The 25,380-nt window shown below is 36.9% G+C and overlaps 5 protein-coding genes across 8 annotated transcripts; 4 read left to right on the plus strand and 1 right to left on the minus strand.

Moving 5' to 3' along the window:
- Positions 1 to 2,205: 2,205 nt before the first annotated feature.
- Positions 2,206 to 3,873, minus strand: LOC111464168 (ammonium transporter 1 member 1-like). Its single transcript, XM_023108250.1, has 2 exons — positions 2,293 to 3,873; positions 2,206 to 2,237 (listed from the first exon to the last, which is right to left on the minus strand). Exon 1 carries the CDS (start codon positions 3,809 to 3,811, stop codon positions 2,300 to 2,302), a length of 1,512 nt encoding a protein of 503 aa, XP_022964018.1. The 5' UTR covers positions 3,812 to 3,873; the 3' UTR covers positions 2,206 to 2,237; positions 2,293 to 2,299.
- Positions 3,874 to 7,281: 3,408 nt separating this feature from the next.
- On the plus strand, positions 7,282 to 8,987 carry LOC111464576 (GATA transcription factor 1-like). The gene is made up of 2 exons (XM_023108850.1): positions 7,282 to 7,601; positions 8,127 to 8,987. The coding sequence occupies exons 1-2, from the start codon at positions 7,431 to 7,433 to the stop codon at positions 8,751 to 8,753; spliced, it is 798 nt and encodes a 265-aa protein (XP_022964618.1). The 5' UTR covers positions 7,282 to 7,430; the 3' UTR covers positions 8,754 to 8,987.
- A 2,550-nt stretch (positions 8,988 to 11,537) lies between these two features.
- On the plus strand, positions 11,538 to 16,526 carry LOC111464519 (probable leucine-rich repeat receptor-like protein kinase At2g33170). Of its 4 annotated transcripts, XM_023108749.1 has the most exons (4): positions 11,538 to 11,971; positions 12,303 to 15,245; positions 15,701 to 16,091; positions 16,299 to 16,526. In XM_023108749.1, the coding sequence occupies exons 1-3, from the start codon at positions 11,944 to 11,946 to the stop codon at positions 16,081 to 16,083; spliced, it is 3,354 nt and encodes a 1,117-aa protein (XP_022964517.1). In that variant the 5' UTR covers positions 11,538 to 11,943; the 3' UTR covers positions 16,084 to 16,091; positions 16,299 to 16,526. The 4 variants fall into 4 exon arrangements, with proteins under 4 accessions (XP_022964517.1, XP_022964516.1, XP_022964518.1 ...); XM_023108748.1 differs by lacking the exon at positions 16,299 to 16,526 and having other exon boundaries at positions 15,701 to 16,253; XM_023108750.1 differs by lacking the exon at positions 16,299 to 16,526 and having other exon boundaries at positions 12,336 to 15,245; positions 15,701 to 16,253.
- A 2,798-nt stretch (positions 16,527 to 19,324) lies between these two features.
- On the plus strand, positions 19,325 to 19,897 carry LOC111464508 (glycine-rich protein 5-like). The gene is made up of 2 exons (XM_023108735.1): positions 19,325 to 19,427; positions 19,504 to 19,897. Exons 1-2 carry the CDS (start codon positions 19,349 to 19,351, stop codon positions 19,785 to 19,787), a joined length of 363 nt encoding a protein of 120 aa, XP_022964503.1. The 5' UTR covers positions 19,325 to 19,348; the 3' UTR covers positions 19,788 to 19,897.
- Positions 19,898 to 22,617: 2,720 nt separating this feature from the next.
- Positions 22,618 to 23,226, plus strand: LOC111464494 (S-protein homolog 5-like). Its single transcript, XM_023108716.1, has one exon. The coding sequence runs from the start codon at positions 22,635 to 22,637 to the stop codon at positions 23,067 to 23,069; it is 435 nt and encodes a 144-aa protein (XP_022964484.1). The 5' UTR covers positions 22,618 to 22,634; the 3' UTR covers positions 23,070 to 23,226.
- The last annotated feature ends 2,154 nt before the right edge of the window (positions 23,227 to 25,380 follow it).

Below are 25,380 nucleotides of genomic sequence, written 5' to 3' on the forward strand. Positions count from 1 at the left end.
ATTTGTCCACTCATTTAACACAAATCTATTAATTTCTCTTTTTAAAACAGGTTGGGAGCTAGCGCAACTCTCGCTCGAGTATCATTATTCCGATCACCGAACATGTTAGTCTTAAAAAATCAGGTAAGAAAACAAGGGGTTGACTCGATCAACTTAGAATCTCCCGTTTCAATATTGACTATTTATGTAATATTTTAAACGTCTTTAACCTTCAAACGCTTTAACGTCAAGTATGCTTCTACACATGCAAAAATATATTTTTTTTTATCAATTATTTGTCGATTACCTCATAAATTACTCCTTCAAACACTAATTTGATTTAAAAAAATTTCTCGATTTATAATGTTTTATTTCTTTAATGTCATTAAGGATAGACTTTGATTTCTTCTTTAATATTTAATTGCAATTTCTTTTCAAATAAGAAAAGATAAAATATAATTTTTTTTTTTAATACAAATATGTTGGTGAGTGATTTTAGAATAAGAGTTTTGATAATAATTACTAATTATAAATTAACACATTTTGATTTACAGATTACAGTAAGATTAGGGAAGAGATGATATATAGAGTTATTGTATGATTAAAATGTCTTGGATCATATCACGTTCGGAGGGCTCAGATTACAGTAAGACTAGGGGAGAGAGAACGCGAGGAAGAAGACCTGACCCATGCTACTCAAGTCGACCTGCGTACCAACCTAGTTTGACCTACTTACCTAACTTGACTCGCTTGGCTAATATGACCCAACCCGATCAGTAAGATGTGACCCGAATCCAGAAAACCTAATTTCTCGAAGTTTGCACTATTTTGACCCAATTTTTGCCCTATTTTCAATGGTTCTAATATTTTCCTTCAAATTAGGATTGGACTTTTGAAAATAATTCAAGGCTTGAACCTATCTCGAGAAGTCTACAAAAAATAAGTGATCACATGAATTATCTTTAAGTAATACTTATAGGCGTTGATTACGACAGTGAGCAAAATCCATTAGGAAGTATGACGAAAAACCTAGTTAATCAAGTTTGATATATATTAGAAAGCATGATGTACGCCTATTTGATCAAGTTGTATATTTATTAGGAAGCATGATCATAAACCTATTTAATTAGTACAATATTATGCTTAAAGCTTCCGGCGGTACGTTGTGAACTTTGATTAGTCCTAATTTATGAGGACTCCAGCATGTTTCATGTGTTCGTAAATTTTTTTATTGAGAACGTTGGACACTGGTACATGTATATATTAGTTGTCACCTATAACAGACGTCAAGAGTCGTAGAGGCTAATCTATGAGGTTGCACCTGGTAACAGTTTAAATGGGTGCAGGTGGCCAGAGCACTAATTTGCGTATAGTGCATAGGTTAATGCATACACATGAGACTTACCCGCAAGGACGTTACAGGACAAATTGACTCACGTGCTAGTAGCACAAGATTAAGGCTAGATTTCGAGAAACGTATACAACAAAATAAGTACAACCTAACCCTACATTATGGTTCGGGTGCTTAGTTCTATACCCTAGGTAAGAGTGTATAGAACGTAGAACCTTAGAAAGCTAGCATAGATGGTAAGTCATGACATTGGCTAACGCTAGAGTTAGTATATGAGTACAGCTTAAGGAATCATTGTAAGAGTTAAGTCCGACGAGGGCTTACAAATAGACTATTTATTAAATATTTGTATACTAATTGCATGTTTTTCATATAGTATGGACCATTATAACGGAGGGAGCAGTTTCTGGTGGGACACCTAGATCGAGTATTTTCCCATTTGTGTCACTTTTATTATTATTTTGACGTTATCTACTTCTATAACTCAGGCTATTTTGTGAACTGCATTCGATCTGACTCTGCAAAATGTTTTGTATGTTTAAATATTATGTTGACAAAAAAAAATTCTACCGCCTTTTTATCCTTAAGTTTACGTGCCATTCGTGGTTCGCGTCTCAAAAGACATGTCATTACATGAACACGTTCACGCTCATGTCATGTCAAGGTACTAGTGCAGAAGAAAAAATCCATCTGAACTTGAAACAATAACGTATGAATTATCAATTGAGCTATGTTTAAATTGACATTTCAAAACATATATAAATAATTCTTGTAACACTCAGGATTACTTATTGATAAAATATTAACAAATACTCACTAGTAACCGCAAAAATAATAATAATCTGTTGAATCTGGATTTTTTTTTTTTTTTAATAAATACGTACAATAAAACTTAGTAGTGTGGGGGTAAAAAAATAATTTTCAAAGGATAATACATTTAGGCAACTTGGTCAAGAAACCCCAAATTTCTTAATTTCCAATTGGACTGGTGTCCCTTGGCTCAATCCTTCTCATCTGGACCCCATTCGCCGATGACTCATCTTCATCATGGTACACGTAAGCAAATCCACCGTGACGTGTCATGTCCATTCCGGCCATCTCATCCGCCGGCGAGATTCTCAGTAGCTTCAGTTTATGAAGCCCAAAAAACAATGGTCCCATTGTGATGCTTACCCACCCAGTAATCACCAAAATCTGTATCAGATGCGCCGCCAGCAACTTCCCTCCACCGCCCATGAACAACCCGTGTGGCCGCCCAATCTCTCCGCCGTATACCTCGTTCACATACTCCTTTGTCGCGAACAATGCTGTGAAAATTATACCCCACGCGCCGCACCCGCCGTGCAATTGTGCTGCCTCCAATGGGTCATCAAATTTCACCTTCTCCGCCAGTTTGTTCAAGCTGATTAACACCAACGCCGCCACAAATCCGCATATCACTGCCGCCCATGGCTCCACCACTGAGCAGCCGGAGGTTATGGCGGCGAAGCCGCCGAGTAATCCGTTGCAAACGTCGGTGACGTTCCAGTGGCCGGAGAGAATTCTTTTTCCGAAAAGGGTAGTCAACGCTGCTGTGCAACCGGCGAGGGTGGTTGTAACGGCTGTCCGACCGACGGCGCTCCACTGTCCGTAGAAATCACCCACACCGTACGGAACTAGGATTTTGGTGAATGAACCGGGGTTGAACCCGTACCAACCGAACCAAAGCATGAAGGTACCGAGAACGACTAACGTAGCACTATGGCCTCGTAACGCAACGGATCGTCCGGTTTTTTCGAACCGACCGATTCTTGGGCCTTCTATTAAAGCACCCCAAAGTCCGGCGATTCCACCCACCATGTGAACCACGCCCGAACCGGCAAAATCGATGACTCCGGTTCCGAATAAGAGATTTCCATTGGATCGGGAGGGGCTGGCCCAACCGTCTGGAGACCAAAACCAGTGGGAAACCACCGGGTAAACAAAGCCGGTCAAAGCAGAGGAGTAGATCAAATAGGCAACGAATTGGGTCCGCTCGGCAATTGAACCGCTGGTGATGCCGGCGGCGGCGATGGCGAAAGCCCATTGATAAAGGAAGAAGCTATAATCGGTGGGGGTGGGGGTGGCGGAGGGGATTGACTTGAGGCCGAAGAAATGGCGGCCGATGAAGGCGTTGGAGGGGCTGCCGAAGGCAAAGGCGAAGCCGAAGAGGTAGTAAAAGAGGCCGCCGGCGGCAGCGTCGAGGACGTTGGTGAGCATGATGTTCATGGTGTTTTTAGCACGGACGGAGCCGGCGCAGAGCATGGCGAAGCCGAGTTGCATAGAGAAGACGAGGTAGGCGGAGAAGAGGAGGTAGACGGTGTCGACGGCGAATTTGGTGTCGGAGAAGTTGGTGGTGGTTGTAGAGAATTGATCGCAGATGAAGGAGGCAGCGGCGCCGGAGTTCGTGACATTGGGGCCGAGGAGCTGGGCCAAAGTCAGTGTGCAGTTTGGAGCCGCCATTTTTGAAAACTCAAAAAACAGAGCAAGGAAGTCTCTCTGCTGGAGAGAAACAGAGCGTGGGATTATTTACACATTGATCCGACATTTATAGAGGCATCGACACAATGGTGATGTCATTATTATTATTTTGGTTTTTTTTTCCTCTATATTTTAAAATTATATAAATTTTAAGTCAATTTATTAAAAAAAAAATTGATCAGTCTTAGAGTTACATTTACAATTGACACAATTGATAGGTCTCGAGTTACATTTAAAATTGAGGGGTCTCGGGTTTAAATTTCTTGCATAGAACCATTCAAATATGACTCGATCAATAAGGTAATCCAAATCTTACTTTACCATGAGTTGATTCCTTATTGTTTTTGAGTTCTTGAAAAGTTTAGATCTAGAGATCTTGTTCTTCAGCAATTGTTAGATCGAATTCACAAAACTTTCGTATCATTTGTAATGAAGTCACTTTTAGATCTTTAATTTACGGGCTTCCATATCCATAAGAGTTATTAGTTCCCATTGACTTCCTAGCTAACTCAGTGTATGCTGCTCCAAATAAATTTGTTCTTTTCGCTAACGTTACATTAATTAAGTTGAAAGTCAAAAGTCAAAACCTACTTGAATATATATATATATATATATATATATATATTTTTTTTTTTGTTAATTTATAATGTTTTAATAACTCATAATAGTCGTCATGTATGTATATATAGAATTTGCAATTTAGCCCTTGAAGTTTTGGCAAATTGGCGAAGTATCTAATATTGTGATGTTGACAGGTGAAGTCAATGGTCATGGCATCTTGTGGATGATTGAGTGTTCACATTTCAAAGTAAGTACATGGGTGTCAAAAAAACATAGTAAACAATGTTGATTTCTTTATTTATATTTATATATATATATTCAAAGGTTATATTAAATTTGGTTATGTATGAGCGACGACGACGATAATATTAGGAGGAACTCGAATACATTTGATTTGTGTAGACTTTTATTATTATGCTAGAATATTACGATAAATCTACGTAGGTTTCAATTCAATATAAGATTATAGCACGGTTTTGTAAGTTTCACTATGATGAGAGATGTTAGGATAAAAAATCACAGGAGCAAAAGGGGGAGTGAGGAGAGATTTCTCCCAGTTAGATAAACTAGGTTAGAGACGTGAATTAGTAAATAAAAAGATGAATAACTACAACATTCATCGATATCTGAGCCCGAGTTCGGAGTGTCGTTTATGTTGTCTGTTCTTCATTATTTTTTATATATATATTATAATAAAAATAAAAATAAAAATTTAAAAGAGATGAAAATAAAATTTTATTTGAGATTAGTTTTGGGGTTATATCAGGGTGGGCCGACATGAAAAAGTGATGTGCAAGCCCAACTCTAACTTGTGGGCCTAGATCAAATATTGGGCCCAATCGAAATAAATAGCTTTGAAAAATTAGGGTCCATAGCCCAGCTCATAAACCTAGTTTTTAATAAAAGGCTATTTCTTTGTCGCTTTTCAACTGCCCACTTAACTTACTTATATGGTCTACTTTTATCCGTCATGTATTGTCAGTCTCAAGAAGTTTCTACGCTCTTATGAGAACGTTGCTACCGAAGTTTTGTCAGTCTGAACAAAATAAGATGGAACGAGTAAACGATTAGTTTTGGATTGAAGTGAGCCCGAGTATGAAAACCTCCCGCTGAAGAAAAATATGGGTTTGTACTTATTACTCGGGTATGTCATTGTAGATTCTTTTCTTTGAATTTTGATTCACTAAAATAAATACATAAATTTAAATAACTGAGAACGAAATTAGTTTGATTTAATGTAAATTTTATATTGGATATAATTATGGAACAATTTTAGTATTTTAGATATAAAATTTGTCCCATAATTTCATATTCACGTTACACTCTCATTTAAACCTATTTTCAGTTCATTTACGTACCGCTCCTTTACCCACCAACTTTGCTTTTTTAGGTTACATAGAAAAGAAAGATCGTCTTATTCTTCAAATCTCCTTATTTCATGTCTTCTTACTCCCAAATGGGCAATGGTTGTAGAAAGGTTCCATTTTCTAGGGTACCCTGAGGATAGATCCAATAGCGACAGGGTAGGGTGTGTTCTTATAAAGAGAGGTGCTTTCACGTCTTTTTACCTTAAATGAAAAATGGTTGAGGAGAGGTTCCTTTTTTAGGGTACCCAAAAAACAGATCCAGTAGAAACTGGGTACGTCATGTAGCTCAAAGGATTATAATTTCCTTTTTCTAGAGTACTCCGATAATAGATCTAACAAAGACAGGGAAGGGCCCGTGGCTCAAAGGATTAGAGCTTCCTTTTTCTATGGTACCCAAGAACACACCCAGTGGAGACGGGATAAGGCTTGTAACTCAAAAGATCAGAGCACGTGACTACCAGCCAGGAACCACAATATTTATAATTAATATAATCTATAATGGGTAGGTCGACACCAAATGAGGAATGTGACAATGAGATTCAGCTAATACAGATAGGGAATCTGGTTTCAAATCCTAAATTTGTGGACCCTTCTTCTAATTTTAAATAAAATCTCTGTTTTTTCAATCACATTTATTTAATTTCAAGAGATTCTCATATATTAAATTTTATTCCATTTTTTTTGGGTTTAAAATTCTAATTTTAGTATCAGTCTTTTCAAATTTAATGATTTTCATACTTATAAACTTCAAAAGCCCTAATTTTGGTTCATTAATTATTAATATAATAATTTTGGAAAAAAATAAATTAAGAGAACCGTTAAATAAATAAATATATATATATATATATGTGTATGTATATACTTATATTTATTTATTTAAAGTACGGTCGGCTCAATATTTACTTTATGTAGTTGAAAGACGTGGTGGGGCTTTAAGGCGTTGGACTTTCCTCCCACATGCACGCACTACTGTTCCCCAATCCCAACTCTGAATTTACATTATTACCCCTCCCTCCTCCCTCGTGGAACCCACGCTCTCGTTCTCTTGATCCATCACTCAGCGCGTGGGCTCGTACACTATTCTCGCCGCCACATGCGGTGTCTCTGTGGGCCCCACGAACAAACTTCCCATAAAAAAAAACTCCGAACAAAGATAAATCAAGAAATCCACCCACGTGGGCCAATGTCATTGGATGTAGCAAAACGACGACATATCGTGAACATCGTCCAGACACCCATCGATCTCATACATACTTTTCTCTCTTCCTAATTTACCCCTCCCCACAGCGTTAAATTCCCATCCTACCCTTCTTCTTCTTCATACCCCTCAGATCCACGCAAAATTCGGTGATACCTCATCTCATTAGCTGCCAACTCAGTCTGGTCCTTCACTCTGAAGTCAAAGTCAAACACTTCTACTTGGTTAGCTCTACACCCATCCGCATAGGATTACCCCCTTTCTATACGTTATAAAGCCAAAACAGAAATGGATATTTTTAATATTTATTTATTATTATTAGAGAGAGAAAGAGAGATTTTCATCCCTTGGTTCGTTTCTCCCACTACCACCCGAAAGCCCTCACGAAGGCTGCGTGTTGACGATAAGCTCTTTCTCTCTCCACAAATAAAGGATTTTCTCTCTCTTCAAACTTCAAACGAAAACTGAAACAGAAATGGAGTCTTCTTTGGCTTTCATGGATGACCTTCTGGATTTCTCTTCGGATATCGGTGAGGAAGATGAAGAAGACGACGTCGTTCCACCCAGATCTTCCACGGCGGCCGACTCCTCGGAGTTTAACGCCGCCTCCCTCCCGGACGATACTTCTTCCGCCCGTATTTTGCTTGTAAGTTCTTTCCTTTTATTCTCTCCGGTGGGTTTCTGAAAATGGGTTGACACGTAGTGAGTTACTGTGTTGACTCGCCCGAGTTAAGAGAAAAGTGAAGTCTAGTGAGCTGAGTGGAAAAGACATTTATGTCCTTGGTAGCCACTGTATGGATTGCGAAATGTTGAGGGTATTTTGGTCATGGGATTCTAATAATAGTGGAAATATCAATATATTTAATTTCTTGATACGGCCACTCCTCTCCTCCATAATTTTAGACGAGTGTTATATTGAAATGACATTTTTGCCCCTAACTCCCGAATTTCTCCAACGAATACGACTGGGCTTTTTCGTCATTTTGTTTTCGTAACCCCCCCGGCTCTCTGTATTAAAAGAAAACATAATAATTTAATTAAATTATTATTATTATTTATTGTTGATACTGTTATTGTAATTATTTGTGGACCAAAAAGACAGGACCGAGTCAACTCGGTTGGTTTAGGCCGAGTTTTACTGAACCGAACTCGTTTTGGTTTTGTGCTTTAGGAGGATTGTGGGGAGGAGGAACTTGAGTGGCTATCGAACGAAGATGCATTTCCGGCCGTCTCGACGTTCGTCGACATTCTCTCCGACCACCACCACCACCACCCACCGCCGCCGTTGACGAAGGTCTCGAAACAGAACAGTCCAGTTTCGGTTCTCGAAAGTAGTTCAGTCAGCAGCCATAGCGAAACCAACAGTACTAAGTCAAGCAGCCACGGAAGCGTTTTGATGAGTTGCTGTGTCGGCCTGAAAGTTCCGAGTAAGGCTCGGAGCAAGCGCCGTCGTGGCCGGCACATCTCCGGCCACCATCTCTGGTTCAAGCAGCAACCCAGTTCGAAGAATGTTAAACAAGTAGTACCCACCACGACGACGACGACGGCGATAGGGAGGAAATGCCTACATTGTGGAGCGGAGAAAACGCCGCAATGGCGGGCGGGGCCATTAGGGCCGAAAACGCTGTGTAATGCTTGTGGGGTTAGGTTCAAGTCAGGGCGATTGGTGCCGGAGTACCGGCCGGCAAGTAGTCCGACGTTCACGCCGGTGCTGCACTCGAATTCTCACCGGAAAGTGATGGAAATGAGGAGGCAGAAGCAGTTAAGTATGGTGGTGAATCCAATGGATAAAGGGTAAGCTTCAATTTTGGGGATTTTGATTTTCCCCTTTCATCCGCCATTAATTTAGCTTAGATTTTTAGGCATTTGTTTGTTATTGTGGGACAGAGATTCAAAATTAGTGCAAAATTTCTCTGTTTAATGCCCAAAATTCATTAGGGAATTTTGACAAAACGTGTTTGATTCTGTTTTAGACCATTTTTTCCCCTGTTCTTCAAGTTCTGCACATAAATAGAAAATTAGGGTTTTTTTATAATAATTTTCATAGATTTGAATTTGGGTTTGTGGGGTATTTTTTAATCCTTACAATACTTGTTTTTTGTATGTACAAATGTGAACTTTTTTCTGGGTTTGATTTTCCCGAGAAAATTTCTGTCAATTAATTTTGTGTTTGGCAAGCGAGAAAATTGGGTGGAAAATAAAAATTGGAACTGAAGATATAATGGCTGTCTGAATGTATAATTAAAATTTGATTTTTATTTATATTAATGCAATTAAATAATGATTTTTTTTTTTTTGTGTAATTATTTTTTTCTGTTGAGAGGATCAATTATCATGGTATCAAAACAAAATCAGACCCTGTCCGGCCCATTAGGATTGCCCGGCCCAGTTTCCTCTTTCCTCTATATATATTTATATTTTTTATATTTTTTTTTAACAAATTAATGAAATGTGTAAATGTTTTAAGTCAATTTTCTATTAATGAAAAATGGGTGAGGGGTTCTTAGTATTTAGTCAAAATATTTAATTTTTTTAAAAAGTCAAATAAAAAATGTCGGTTGTAACGGCTTAAACCTGCTGTTAGTGGGCTTGTCCTCTTTGGACTTTCCTTCTCGAGCTTCCCCTTAAAGCTTTAAAACGTGTCTGTTAGGTGAAGGTTTTCCATTCTTGTAAAACTGTTTTGTTCTGCTCTCCAACGGACGTGAGATAAAAAAATAAAAATAAAAATAAATAAATATATATAATTTAAACAATAGGATAAAGATGGAAGAAAGCTTAGTTGCCACTGAAAGACAAGGCTTTAATATTTTTTAAATATCTTAAATTAATTGCCAACTCTCTCTCCCATCACAAATTATTTTCTTTTTGGAAATAATAAATTAACAAAATAATTAAAAAAAAAACAATTTATTTAAAAAACAAATTTCAACTACACCCAATTACGTATTAATTTTCTTTAAAGAAACGTTTTTTTATTTTCAACTCTTTCCTAAGTCAAATTTTGACTTTTTATTTATTTATTATTATTAGCGAACTAAATTGTTTTCGCACATAAATTAATATAAAAATATTTCTAAGCAGTTAAAAAGCCAATGAGAATAACTGTTTCAAAATGTGTTCAAACGCAAACATCCATTTAAATACTCGTACCAACTAAAACTAAGTTAAGGTAAATAGTCAAAAGTTCGAATCTTTTCCTATAGTTGAACTCATTACCGTGATTTTTTTTTTCAATTTTTTTATTTATAAACTATTATATCTTTTAACATGATCTAGGGCTGATCCATCACAGTAATATTCTTATAATTCTTGGGACGTTCGTAGACTCGTTTTAGGCTATCTTGATCTTAAAAAAAAAAAAACTCACCTTATGGTTAGCTTCAGTGAGTTATGACCCTATGGTCAGCCTTGACTAATGTTTTAGCCCTTAGAATATGTAATAGCTCCACGCTCAGAATATGTTGTGACAAACTCATGTTTTAGTACTTCTATACTTTGACCCAAAATTTTTGTTTCTCCTTTGCTTCATGGTTCGATCTTTCAGTGCTGATTCAAATTTTATTTCTCTTGGGTTCAATTCTTATTTATGTTGTCTGTCGATCCAATTTTATCCGTTAATTCATATATAATAGTCTCTCCACAATGATTAAAGGTCGTACACAACTAAAAATAATGGAAATATTATAAAATTTCATACCAAAAAAGAAAAAATAAAATAGAAAAAGGAAGATGTCAAAGCGTGTTAGAAAATTCTCACGTTCACATTTTTATTAAAAATAAAAACAATAATTATAGTGGGGCCCACAACAATGCTGTGGTATTCCTTCCAACGGCTGATGATTGGTTGTTAGAATCTAAGCAAGCGTGAGCCGTTTGATTTTGACGTTGGCTGTTTTTTAGACCTTTAAATATATATATATATTTAATTACTGGGTTTCCGCGGGCCCACCACCCAACTGAGTGGGCCATAAATGGGCCGATTCATCAGACCATCTTGGGCCCACTCTTTTTGCTCCAATCCATCCATGTTGCTCTTCCATTAAATTCCTTGCAAGTTACAACTTTCAATTATTTATTTATTATTTTTTTAACCACTGTTAATTACCGACAATAATTTCACTTTTTACTGTAGGAGATACGAAAAAATCTCAATCTATTAATCTATTACGCACCTTCATTTCTGATTACGACTCGAAAAATTATGATTTCTACGTCATCTTTGTTATTTGTCTCCAACGTGTATTCATTCAGTAACTGGACGTTGTATATACATTTTTATTCATATTATTTATATTTAAATCTATTTTTAAAAATAGATTTAAATATGAATGTTTGTTATTTAAAATTTAAATAAAAATTTGGAAAGTTGCAGCAAATATTATTTATATCCACTTATTTTTTTTTATAAAAAAAAATATAAATATAAATTAAATTTGGTCGTGGAAATATATTTAAAACTTGTTTTTTTAATTTTATATTTTTATATTTTTATATTTTTACAGAGAAAAGATATAAAAGAATTAAAAATTACTATTTATATGTAACAATCTTTAGAAAAGGAGAAAGCTAAAAGAAAAGGAAGTTTCCTTCTGTTGTGAAAGAAAGAGAGAAAGAAAGTTAAAACAATTTTTGGTTGCTAATGAATGACACAGCAGGATGAGCTCCATCATACTCCACGGGGATTGCTGAAGGGGAAGCACGATTCTTGCTTTAATCTGACCCTAATTAATCTCTTTTTCATTTGCACCCAATCAATCGTCTTAATCCATCCTTTTTCTTCTTTATTCGATTAAAATATCCCTTAATTTCGCTCTTACTCTTCATCATTGATGAACTACTTCAAATCTCTGCGTTGATCGTGATTCTTTTGCACTCTTCTGCTTTTTCGAGTTCAAAAAGCCGTAAATAAAGGCGTTGAAATCTTCCTCCTCGATTCTAGGATTCATCTGCCTCTGTTTGGTTGCGGTGGACTTCATTTATGGCGACTGATGCTGATTTTTCATCGCGAGTTGAGAGGTATTTTTTTTTCTTTCTTTCTCGACCTTCTTGATGTTAATTGGTTTTTGTTGGTTGATTCAGTTCATCTCTGGATTTTAATAGTTTGTCGTATATGCGTTTCATAGATTCCTGTGATTAGACTTGTCTGATGCCCTCCTTTTAGACGAATAGGACACTTATGTTTGTTTGTTTCGTGGAAAACTATATTTGGATTCTTTTTAATGGATAATTGTCTTGTTTGGATTCTTTCTTTCTGAAACCTATCATGATTTGAAGGACTGAGATGTCGGATGGATGGTTCCCTTTGTCAACATTGTGTTCTTGTTTCTTGTCTGAATCCCTTTTGCAGGTATTGAACTGTTGTTGTATGATCATGTTGTAGCTCTGGTTGGACGGATGGTTGTTAAAATGTTGAGTTTGCTGCTTCTTGCTTTTCTGTTTAATACTTCACATGGATTGAATTCAGAAGGGTATTTTCTCTTGGAGCTGAAAAATGGTCTTTCTGATCCGTATCGTTTGTTGAGAAATTGGGATCCGAGCGATGGAACACCGTGCCAATGGACCGGTGTGAACTGTACTTCTGGTGTGGAACCAGTGGTCTATTCTCTTGACTTGAGCTCGAAGAATCTTTCGGGTCCTTTGAGCTCGAGCATTGGTGAACTAATCCACCTAACTTATCTTGATTTTTCCTTCAATGGATTCACGGGAAGTATACCGAAAGAGATCGGGAATTGTATGAGGTTGGAGTATCTTTTTCTGCAAAACAATAAGTTTGATGGGGAACTTCCATCTGAATTGGGGAAGTTGACTTCATTGGTTAAGTTGAATATATGTAATAATAGAATCCATGGTTCTTTTCCTGAGGAGATTGGGAATCTAGAATCCTTGTTTGAATTAGTTGCATATACGAACAACATAACGGGGCCATTGCCTCGTTCGTTTGGGAATCTCAAGAACTTGAGGATGTTTCGAGCAGGACAAAATGCGATTTCGGGAAGCTTACCAGCTGAAATAGGTCAGTGTAAGAACTTGGAAACGCTTGGCCTTGCTCAAAATCAGCTAGAAGGGGAATTACCAAAGGAGATTGGTATGCTTAGAAATTTGACTGAATTGATTCTTTGGGAGAATCAGTTTTCTGGCGTTCTACCGAAAGAGCTTGGTAATTGTACGAGTCTAACGGTTTTTGCTCTGTATCAGAACAATGTTGGTGGATCCATACCTAAGGAATTTGGGAACTTAAGCTCTTTGAAGAAGTTGTATATATACCGGACTGCGTTGAACGGAACCATTCCGAGGGAGCTTGGGAACCTTTCTCAGGCATTGGAGATCGACTTCTCAGAGAACTTTTTGAGTGGTGAGATACCTAAAGAGTTTAGTAACATAAAAGGTCTCCGATTACTGTATCTTTTTCAAAATCAGCTGACTGGTGTTATACCAAATGAACTTAGTAGCCTGAGTAATTTGACTAAACTTGATCTTTCAATCAACAACCTCAAGGGTCCTGTTCCGTTCGGGTTTCAGTATATGCCTGCATTGAGTCAATTGCAGCTTTTCGAAAACAGTTTGAGTGGCACCATTCCTCAAGGACTTGGACGTTATAGCCCGCTGTGGGTGGTCGACTTTTCGGACAACCTCTTGACAGGACGAATACCTCCCCATCTATGTCGTCACTCTAACCTGATCATCTTGAACTTGGTGTCAAATAACCTTTATGGAAATATACCTACCGGGATCTTGAACTGCGAATCGTTGTTGCAAATTCGTCTCATTGGAAACAGGTTTAGTGGCAGCTTTCCATCAGAGTTGTGTAACTTGATGAATCTTACTGGCATTGAATTGGACAAGAATAGATTCAGTGGTCCGCTTCCTCCAGAAATTAAGAATTGCCAAACGTTGCAAAGGCTGCATATTTCAAACAACTACTTTACATCTAATTTTCCTAAGGAGATAGGGAAGCTTGTGCAGTTGGTGTCGTTCAATGCTTCATCGAATCGTTTTACTGGGTCGATTCCACCAGAAATCGCCCACTGCAAGACTCTCCAACGGCTCGATCTCAGCCACAACAGGTTTGAAAATACGTTGCCGAACGAGATTGGATCTCTTTTAGAGCTGGAAATTCTCAGAGTTTCAGAAAATAAGTTATCAGGCAACATACCTGCAGAATTGAGAGACCTCTCCCGTTTGACAGAATTGCAAATGGGAGGTAATTCATTCTCTGGTAGCATTCCTATGGAGTTGGGGTCTCTAAAAAGCTTGCAGATTGCTCTGAATCTCAGTTTCAATATGTTAACTGGGACAATACCATCAGAACTTGGAAACCTGAGTCTACTGGAATATCTCCTGCTTAATAACAATCGCTTGACCGGTGAAATACCGAGCTCGTTTTCCAGTCTTTCGAGTTTAATGGGTTGCAACTTCTCCTACAACGACCTTCATGGGCCAATCCCGTTGATACCCTTGCTTCAGAACATGCTTGCTAGTAGCTTCATTGGCAATAAGGGGCTCTGTGGTGGACCTCTTGGCGACTGCAATGGAGATTTGTCGTCTCCATCTGTTCCATCTTCCGAGAGCGTAAATGCTCCTCGAGGTAGAATCATTATCGGGATTGCTGCTTCCGTCGGTGGAGTTTCTATTGTTCTAATCATGATCATCTTACATTGCATGATACATCGACCGGATATGGTGCAAAACAAGGAAAAACTATCTCTGGATTCGAACATCTACTTCCCGCCTAAGGAAGGTTTTACTTTCCGAGATCTAATTAGAGCTACAAATGGTTTTCATGAGAGCTGTGTTGTAGGAAAAGGTGCTTGTGGAACTGTCTACAAGGCAGTGATGCCTTCAGGACAGACCATTGCCGTTAAGAAGTCGATGTCGAACAGGGAAGGGAGCACCATGGAGAATAGTTTCTGGGCTGAGATTTCGACTCTGGGAAAGATCAGACATCGCAACATCGTTAAACTATATGGCTATTGCTATCACCAAGGTTCCAATCTTCTTCTTTATGAGTACATGGAAAGGGGTAGTTTGGGTGAGTTGCTTCACGGGACTGCGTCTAACTTGGAATGGCCGACTCGGTTTACAATTGCCGTGGGAGCTGCCGAGGGACTTGCTTACCTACATCATGACTGCAAACCAAGGATCATACATCGTGATATCAAATCGAATAACATTCTTCTCGATCATAACTTTGAAGCCCATGTTGGCGATTTCGGTTTGGCGAAAGTGATGGACATGCCTCATTCTAAATCAATGTCAGCCGTTGCTGGATCGTACGGTTACATCGCTCCTGGTAATTCCAACTCTTAGTACCCTATATATATTCTATTGATGTCTTTTCCATATTCACACTGTCTCGACGTTTGGTCCAAAGTTCATCCAAACTTCGATCCGTTAGGCTTAGAATCCTAAACTTCGTAAGTTTGAAGAGCCCGTTATGTCTGTTGGACTTTGACCTGTTAGAGCTTTGGAGAGTTAGGAACCATAAATTCGTCCTTTCTAGAGCTTGTCTCGATGCTTGGTACAAGTTAGTTTCTAGAGTTCGCCCGAACTCCTCCGACCCTTTTCGAGCTCTGGAGTGTTAGAAACCCAAAATTGAGTTGTCTGTTCGTTCGTTTTATGCAAAAGACCTGTTAAGATCTTTCTATTCTTCTTTGAATCAGAACACATTCCTGCATTTATCATTCAAGCAAAACTCTTGAAAGATTTAACACAAACTCACAGCTTCCCTCTCATAATTTATTGCAGAATATGCATACACCATGAAAGTCACAGAAAAATGTGACATATACAGCTATGGGGTAGTTTTACTAGAACTGCTAACCGGAAAAACTCCGGTACAGCCAGTAGATCAAGGAGGCGATCTCGTCACATGGGTCAAAATCTATCTACGAAACCATTCGATGTCGTCTGGAATACTAGACGAGCGGCTGAATCTTCAAGACCAAACCACGGTCGATCACATGCTGACAGTCCTAAAAATTGCTTTGATGTGCACAAGTCTATCTCCTTGTCAACGACCATCGATGCGGGCAGTCGTATTGATGCTTTTAGAATCTACCGAGCCCGACGAAGATCATATTCCAGCTTTAACTGATAATCTAGCTCCTAAGGACGATGCTGTCTCGTGAAATTTCAGGTGGGCAGTTTTCGTTTTCGGATTACTGAATAGTTCTTCATTTTTTTTAACATCACAATGGTCATATGTATATTTCCTCCCTGGTAGAGTATATATATACAAATATATAGCATGTAGAGTCTCTTCGGAGTTCATAGTAAATAGGGTAATGGTTATGTGCCCGTTTTGCAATTAAAATCTGATATTTTTTAGTGGTTAAACAAGCAGGTGTCAAGGGAAATTGAAAATACGGCTTAAATCGACTGAAATAGCTATTGGTTCGGGTCCGAACCAGTTTGGTTGGTCGTTTAAGAAACATATCCAAGCCGATGAGAAACTACAAATCGATGTTTTATTAGCAGTTCATTACCCAAGTGAGCTTGATGTAATTAACATGGACTCATTCTCTTCTGGTCGAAGGTTCAAATGTCCATATCTCATTTGTAATACTAAAAGACAAAAAAACACAAGTGGTCTATTATGCGTTATAATCCAATCGGTACATTCAAAGATGAGTTCGAGTCATTGAAAATCCTACTTAAGTGGCTTAACTTTAAAGGAAAATAGTATTAATTAATATCGATTAATATCAATATCAAAATCAAACCTTCCATTTTAGTATATTTATTTAGGTGGCCATTCATAGCAAATATCATACTTGCGAGTGCCATGATGATCATATGTGACTCGATTTTAATCTTGAGTGAGTAATGTAGTCCTACCCGTGAGAGTTTATATTTTGATCTGCACGAGTGAAAATGACTTTTGTAGGTGAATGCTTCATTTTGTTTCAGTTATTTATTTTGGTATGCTTCAATCCAAGATCGAAACCAACATAAATCTCAAATTTGTAGAGATACATTTATTGTAAAAAAAAAAACTCGTGAAAAGCGAAGAAGCTTGAAAGAAAAGAGTCCGTTTCTTATATTTATTTAGGCGGTCATGCATAGCAAATATTGTACTTTTTAGTGCCCTCGTTGAACATACAAAGACTTTTTTCACCTACAATCCACATACACAGATCGCAAAGCCATTTGTCTCTTGAATCTTTATAGATCTCAAAGTAATGAAACGAATTAGGCCACTGGAAGCTATAGTAGAACAACGTTTTACCAAAGATATTTGGTCGAAAACTAAAGGCATAGCTGATCAAAGATGGTAGCCTATGAATTCCCAGATCGTCATCGCCGGATTTACAGTGAACAATGAGTTGATTATGACTTTTCAAAACATTCGTTATATTGACGGTAACCCTTGGTGGAGAAAAGATCGATCGCTCACTGTTAGATATGCTAGCGAACAATAATGAGATTAATAAGGACAATGCAAGCGTTGAAAATGAGCTCATTTTTTCGTGTAAAACAAAGGAAGACGAGTATATGAACATTGTGATTGGTTTGTTTCAATTTTATAGTTGGGAGTGGAATGTAACGTATTTGCTTTCAATGAGAGTAATTATATTATATTTTCATACGTTCTCTCTTTTGACAAACATCTTCATTTCGTGTCAGTAATACCTTCTCAAACAACAGAAGTTATATCTAAGTAAGCCGGGTTAATTCTATTCGGAGGAGAGATGTCATTTAAACAAGTGGTCAGACATGTTTTGTTTTTTCTTTTATGTATTAATTTCATTGAAATTATTTAGATTGATTTTATGCCATGATCTTAAACCAATGGGGATCTTAAACCAATGGGGATCTCATGTATTTATGTATGTCATGTTCATCGGGATACTTTCTCGTTATGTTATGTTAGTACGGACGCGTACCTTCGATGTTTATGTTCACTATGATATCATGCGGGTCTTTCCCTTCCGTGGTGTCTAGCGACACATTAGCGCGTTTAGCCCGACCAATCTAGGTTCAAGGAGTACGTATACAAGCTCGCTTGGTAGGTCTATGTGTACGTGTGTGGGAAAGTACCACACATTCAATCATTTGTAGCTCGCTCTCTACTAATGAACTTGTTTTTGGCTGGCCTATACACCCACGAAAGCATCTATCTTCCAGCCTCCAAAGATTACTGTCAATATAATAAATGCTCTGGAAAACCACAATCAACTTAGTACCCACTGCAAATTCGGTGATGACGATCCGGGAATCCACAAGCTTCTTGTTAATGAGTTCGGATGAGATTTGTAACAATCGGGTTAGAAATAAAAAAATAAAACATGGAAAGAAAAAGCGTCTTGTTAATGAGTTGGTGGGGTTTGTAACAATTGGGTTGAAATAAAAAGACGATGGGTACAGAGATCGATATTGTGACACTCGAGTAAAAAGAGGTACATGAATGAACTGAGATCACATCCGAATGAGAGGAATCCTGAGAATAGAATGATTAAGAAAAGACTTAAAAAAATTAAAAGTTACTACTTATATGAATAAGGTGTGACTCAATCGCAGAAACTCCATGGTTAAACATGCTTTACTTGGATCAATTCTATGTTGGGTGATCTCACGAGAATTTTTTTGAGATGCATGTGAGTGATGACAAAACATGTTAGAAAGACTTGTGTTGGTCTGGGAACAGGGGAATGTCGAGGCCATTCGAATTTCAAATTTCCAATCAACCAAACCTAACTCAACCCGTATATATCCGTAACCATGGTACCTCAAACTCTTATATATATATATTATATAACTGAACACGTGGGACGAGAAATCAACAATTTAATCTCTGGGTCCAAGAGTATTTGCTATAACTAGTTGATCTATACTCAGACTAACGGCATACAATTTCATCAAGTACGAAGGTTGCTTCATGTTACTAGGGTTTGTTCTGACCGTCACACATGAACCTCACATGTCTCATTGATTCTCATCAAAACAACCGTTCTAATCTCTGGGTTCAGGAGTATTTGCTATAACCAATTGAACTATGCTCGAACTAACAACATACAGTTTTATCAAGTACGAAGGTTGGTTCGTGTTACTAGGGGTTTGTTCGGTAAAATGATGAAAGTCACGTGAACCTCACGTGCCTCACTGAATCCCCATCAAAACAACCAACCATCTCCTGAAAACTAATAAATACAAATCAAACAAAAAAACAGTTCACAGATGTGCACTGTTGCATGCAATTCGCTCACTTCTTTCTCATTGTTTGCAATGAAACCAAACCTGAGATCCAAATTTAATGAAATTTCACTGTTCGAGGCTGAAACACATTTACTACAATACCCTTTTATTACTCTCAACTGCCTCTTCCTCTCAATTTTGCTCTATAAAATCCCATCGCCATGCATCACAACTTCAAGGGAGTAGAGAAGCTGAGCCATGGCGAAGATTCACGTTGTTGTTGTCGTGGTCGTGTTTGTTTTGCTCGTCGTGCATGCAAATGGACGTAATGTTCCAGGTTGCTAAACTATCACTAAACTCAAAAGTTTTATGTAACGAAGAAAATGCTTGTGTTGTTAATATTTTAAATACAGGTGGTGGTAGCGGGGATGGGGACGGAATGCTAGACCTGGCTGTGGCACCGGTAGCGGGTCAGCCGAGCAGCAACGATGTCGACCAAAAGAATATCTATGGTGGGGTTGGAGGTTTTGCAGGGATGGGTGGCTACATTGGAGGATTGTTTCCACATCTTGGTGGGGTTGGTGTAATTGGGAAGTACGGCGGAATTGGTGGTGGGATTGGGTTTGGTCACGGTGGCTTTGGAGGCGGAGTTGGCGGCGTTGGCGGCGTAGGTGGTGGAGTTGTGCCATTTCCTTGAGCAATAGTTATGTTATTAATGCGTGTGTTTTGTTTGTGTGATGGTTTAATTTTCTAAAATTTGTGGTAATGTAGAATCTTTTTTCCCTTATATTTGCATTATTTTCTATTTTTATGCATTTGAGTTGATTTTAAATAATTAATTTATTTATAAAAGTTCAAATTTTGGATATGCATTTTAAAACTGTGATATCGACGAGAGTACGTAACGGGTCAAAGTGGACAATATGTGTTAGATACCGGGCGATTTGTTAACGAGGACGCTAGGCCTCCAAAGGGGGTGGAATGTGAGATCTCATATCGGTTGGAGAGGAGAATGAAACATTCCTTATAAGGGTGAGGAAACCTCTCTCTAGAAGACGTCTTTTGAAACTGTGAAGCTAATGACGATACATGACGGGTCAAAGCAGACAATATGTAACGGGTTAGTCGATGATTTTGAATGATTTTTATCATAGGGAGATCTTCAAACTTCAGTGAAAGAACCAAAATCAATCATGGATAAAAATGCAATAACAAATTTTAAAATATACACGAGATAGAGAAATTTGTGCAAGCGGAAGCTTGAAGAAGGTACCGGTTCAGTCAGTTCGTCTAGACCAATGGTTCATTCAGACCAGGTCTTGCCCCTGTTTTGATCGGGTTGACCCTTTTTTTTACCGTTTCTTGAATCGATTTTAATCGTGTAATATTATAATTTTAGGGTTTAATTGAGAGATTTTGGAGAATTTAATAGATGAAAATCAAATTAAAGTAGATGTTTTGAATTTGTAGCTCCCCATCAACTGCATCGGTTCGAGGGTTTTTTCCTTCGAGTCAGGTCCACTCCTTTCATAAAACAAGGTCAAAATGACCGGCTCAATGAGCCGCCTTTGAGCGGTGCTTCTCCTGTCGACTCATAGAGACTCGAACCAATCAGTTTTGTTCCACTTTAAAGCATGTGATTGGCACCGGTGTTGCTGCAACGGCCATCAACGACAACAATTTTCTTTTCGAGCAAAGCTTATAGGAGAAACTTGATTTATTATGCTTAACCCCTAATATTTCAACTAAAAACTATGGTGTAGATTTTAAATTGTTAAAAGATGATGGTATAATATTAAAATTTGAATATTTGTTTACGAAATATATTGATTTATTAGAATTAAAAAAAAATTAAAATAAATATTATATTAAAAAATAAAATTTTAAAATAACTATTTTTTAAAAAATAAACCATAAAAAATTATCCATACTCCATTCCTCTAAATTCACCACAAAAATAAATGGAAAATTTCGCTGGAGATAGAGAAGGCTTTTCGGTCCCCACCTTGTCTCGTGTATATCTCTAATATTAATTTAATTACTAATTTACGTTTATTATTTTATTAGTAACGATAGATAGATATTTATTAGTCCGACAGTTTAGTGTTAAAATATCTGTCAATGATGAACTGAATTTAAAAAAAATAAAAAAAATAGTGTTATTTACAAAAAAAATAATAATTATTATGTTGCTATATTTGCAAATATGGAAGGTGAGTCAATTGCCACCTGTTAAAATTTCTCTAAAATTTACAATGAATAATGCACAAATTATTTAAATTAAATTACAAAATTATCCTTTAAAAAATTTAAAACTAATAATTTCTAGGTTTTGTATAAAATTGATTTTATCTCATCATTTAACTAAAATTTTAAATTAACAAATTATTTCATTAAAAAGTAGGGCAAATGCAATGCTTATTTTATTTTAAAATTAATATTATTTCCTTATTAAGTAAAGATTATTTATTAACTAATGGAAAATAAATGAAAGGAAATTGTAAATATGCAAGTTTAATAGTGTCATTTAGTATAGACTCTCCATATTCTTATCTTTTATGTAAAATAAAAAAATAATATAAAAGAAATAAAAAAAACATGTAACATTTAATAGCATACCATAAGGTCACTCGAGAATTGTTGCATTTGGAAAGATAATAATTAAAATAATAATAATAATAAAAAATAAAAAAAATCAACCAATGGAATATTATAATTTTTATTTATTTTTAAATTTTTTATTTATGGTTGAGGTAGATGCTAACTTAGGATTATACCGATGCGTTTTCTACTGCATGACAGAACATGACTAGTTTTTAAAGGTAAAAACAAACTTACATGCAATATCCAATTAGGGCACAACGTGAATGAGATGGCTTATCCATTTCCGTCTCTGCCTCCACCCTCTATTTTTATCACCAAAATTCTCGGTTAAATTACGTAGGTTGAGGTAGAGAGTGTGTGCCCGATTAGAGAAATTTGTTATTTAAACTGTTAATTTCTTTTTAATTATTTTTTTTCAAAATTCATATCAAATTATTTAATTATATTGTTAACCATAGAATTCTAACGTATCCAATATATATAAGATATAATAAAAAATGGGATAAAGAACTAAGAACACGGGTGAGAACTTTTTTCTTCCACTCTATCATTTCTCGTCTAAACGGGTATTCCTACTCCAATATGTCCAGTGGATTCGTGTCTTTGTAGAGAAATAGAGATTTTCAATATTATTTTTAAATAAATTCGAAATTACATCATATGAACATGAACGAATTAATATTAACCTTTTTAAACGAAAGCAAAAACAAAAACCCATTTCGAAAATCACTTTTTTCGAATAACCCATTATGAATTTTTTTTTGGACACTAGGGTGGTGAAATTTCTTCTTTTTCATACCACTAAAATATTGTCATTTTTAATATAGTTTTTTTTAATTAAAAAAATGGCTTTCTTTTTTTAGATTTCCCTCAATAAATACCTAAATCAAAACCAAAACCCATTAAAAAGAGAGGAAAAAAATAAAATAAAATAAGGGAAATGAAGAAGAAAATTCTGAACGTCATTCTCCTCCTCCTCTTCGTCTCAGCATTCTCCTTCTTCATATTCATCATCCAACCAGACAGACTATACCTACACGGTGTCGTTTACGAGGTTCGAGTCATCAATGGCTTCACCAACAATTCATCTTTGCCTTTGGTCATATGGTGTTCTTCAAAAGACAGCGATTTAGGTGGGAGGGCGTTGCAAGAACACGATGATTTCAGCTGGAGAGTCACAACCAAGCTGTGGAACACCAACCAATTCTGTTGTACCATGAAATGGGATGCCAAAAGGAAGTCTTTTGATGCGTTTAAGGTTCCTAGGGACTTCTACCGATGTGGGATTTTCAAGAAATGTTCTTGGTTGGTTAGGGAAGATGGCTTCTACTTTAGCCCTGATGAGGTTAATTGGAAGAAGGATTTTCAGTGGTGATCCATCAAAACACACACACACACACACAACTCCTATTTGTGTAATGTTAATATGTTACGTTGGTCTGTTTTTGTTTGTTTTCTTATGCTCTCTTGTCTTGTCTTGTTGATTATGGAATGAAATGAGAAGATAAAAGCAACAACGTTAATTAACTCTATTCTTGTTTTGTTTTTCTGGGTTCATTCATGTCCACCACGTAAATTTAAATAAGAACAACTTTTGATTAGTTTATTGTTGATTGAGTTTATCAACTTTAATTTGTTTATTATTTGCAGATCTCTCTCCACCACAAAAAGAAAAGAAAAAAAAAGTGATATGGATGGAAAAGGAGGAGCACTTAGATTATTTATGGTAAGGTTTTATTATTATAATTTCTAGTACGGTGGACCGGGCAAATATTGTCCTATTTAGCTTTATTGTTTGAATTTCTCTCTTAAGGTTTTTAAAATGTGTCGGCTAGGATTGAGGTTTCTACACTCTTAGAAAGAATGTTTCGTTTCTCTCTCTAATTGATGTGAGATCTCACAGTCCATACTCTTTCGGAGTCCAACGTCCTCGTTGGCATACCATCTAGTGTCCACCTCCCTTTGGGACTCAGCATTCCACACCCTTATAGAGAATACTTCATTCGCCTCTCCAATTGACGTGAGAACTCACAATCCACCCCATTTGGGGTCCAACATCCTCGCTGGCACTCGTCCGGTGTCCACCTCCCTTTGGAGCTCAGCGTTCCACACCCTTATAGAGAATGCTTTGTTCCCCTCTCCAATTGATGTGAGATCTCACAATCCACCCCATTCGGGGTCCAACATCCTCGCTGGCACTCGTCCGGTGTCCACCTCCCTTTAGAGCTCAGCGTTCCACACCCTTACAGAGAATGCTTTGTTCCCCTCTCCAATTGATGTGAGATCTCACAATCCACCCCCTTCGGGGCCCAACATCCTCGTTGGCGCTCGTCCCTCTCTCCAATTGATGTGGGATCTCACAATTCACCCCCTTTGGGACCCAACATCCTTGCTGGCACACGGTCTGGTGTCCACCTCCATTCGGGGCTCAGCGTCCTCGCTGGCACACCGCCCAATGTCTACCCCCTTTAGAGCTCAGCGTACTCACTGACACACCGTTCGGTGTCTAGCTTTGATACTATTTATAACAATCCAAGCTCATTGCCAACAGATATCTTCTTTGAGTTTTCGTTTTCGAGCTTTCTCTCAAAGCTTTTAAAACGTGTCGGCTAGAGAGAGGTTTACACACTTTTAACAAATATGTTTAGTTCGCCCTCAAACCAATGTGAAATCTCATGTATTCCTATTGATTTTTTTTTTTTTTTTTTTTTTGAGAAATTTATTGTGGGCATCATGTAAAATTGTATTTTTTTAAAAAAGTATTTTCTCTTTTATGGGACATGTGTGCAAGAGACAAAACGCCACCTCAAATTCACAATGTCGGGTTTTCTATGGTTTGAATGTTTTGTTGGATGCCTTTTTTGCCATTATAAATTATTGGGAAACATAAATTTACAATAATTAGGTGGAAATGTAAAGAGGTTAGCATATAATTATTTAGTTTCAAAATTTAGTCTTCAAACAAATTAAGATTTCAAATTTACCAAATAAATTTACTCTCCATTTGGTATTATTTTATTAATGTTTTCAATGTTTAATTCTAAAAAACACTAAAAATAAAATATTTTTAGAATTCAATTCTGAACAATATCAAAATTAAAGAAATGGTGAGAAAATTTTAGGGGCATAAGGGACTTTTCCTCCCTATATCTTCCCACCATCGTCACGTCGATTTCATCCATTCTTGATGATGTGCCCCTAGCCTCCTTATTCTCCAATAGACTAGTGACGTTCTACACAGTTATATTCATAATGTCTGATTAGCCGGTCATTATGGATAAACACAAATCTTATAAAACAAAAAATCAAATAGTTATCGAACAAAAAGAAAAAATAATACCGGAGTAAAGGATGAGTATATGGATGAACCGATACCATATTCGAATGAAAGCAATTATAAGGATAAAAGAGTTGAAAGTCATTACTGATACCAAACAAATCCACATTTTTTTTTCCAGTGGTTCAATCATAAGAAGTTCGTCGTTACGTTGGTTTTGCTTGGAACAATTTTATATTACGTGACTTCCCGAAAATTTTCTTAAAATGCACGTAAGTGAAGATAAATCATGCTAAAAGAACTCGTACTGGTCTGTGAGAATAGTTTCTAAACGGTAGACATGGATCATTACAAAAAAAAAAAAAAAAAAAAAAAAAAAAAAAAAAAAAAAAAAAAAAAAAAAAAAAAA

The sequence above is a fragment of the Cucurbita moschata genome, unplaced genomic scaffold (genome assembly GCF_002738365.1).
Source record: "Cucurbita moschata cultivar Rifu unplaced genomic scaffold, Cmos_1.0 Cmo_Scf00030, whole genome shotgun sequence".
NCBI lineage: Eukaryota > Viridiplantae > Streptophyta > Magnoliopsida > Cucurbitales > Cucurbitaceae > Cucurbita > Cucurbita moschata.

Bases quoted from the DNA above. Each gene is read 5' to 3' on its own strand.
- LOC111464494 (XM_023108716.1), top strand. From the start codon at position 22,635: ATGAAGAAGAAAATTCTGAACGTCATTCTCCTCCTCCTCTTCGTCTCA.
- LOC111464168 (XM_023108250.1), bottom strand. From the start codon at position 3,811: ATGGCGGCTCCAAACTGCACACTGACTTTGGCCCAGCTCCTCGGCCCC.
- LOC111464519 (XM_023108749.1), top strand. From the start codon at position 11,944: ATGCTGATTTTTCATCGCGAGTTGAGAG. The intron at 11,972-12,302 runs GTATTTTTTTTT...TCCCTTTTGCAG, and splicing joins TTTTCATCGCGAGTTGAGAG to GTATTGAACTGTTGTTGTAT. The intron at 15,246-15,700 runs GTAATTCCAACT...AATTTATTGCAG, and splicing joins GTACGGTTACATCGCTCCTG to AATATGCATACACCATGAAA.
- LOC111464508 (XM_023108735.1), top strand. From the start codon at position 19,349: ATGGCGAAGATTCACGTTGTTGTTGTCGTGGTCGTGTTTGTTTTGCTC. The intron at 19,428-19,503 runs GTTGCTAAACTA...TTTTAAATACAG, and splicing joins AAATGGACGTAATGTTCCAG to GTGGTGGTAGCGGGGATGGG.
- LOC111464576 (XM_023108850.1), top strand. From the start codon at position 7,431: ATGGAGTCTTCTTTGGCTTTCATGGATGACCTTCTGGATTTCTCTTCG. The intron at 7,602-8,126 runs GTAAGTTCTTTC...TTTGTGCTTTAG, and splicing joins CTTCCGCCCGTATTTTGCTT to GAGGATTGTGGGGAGGAGGA.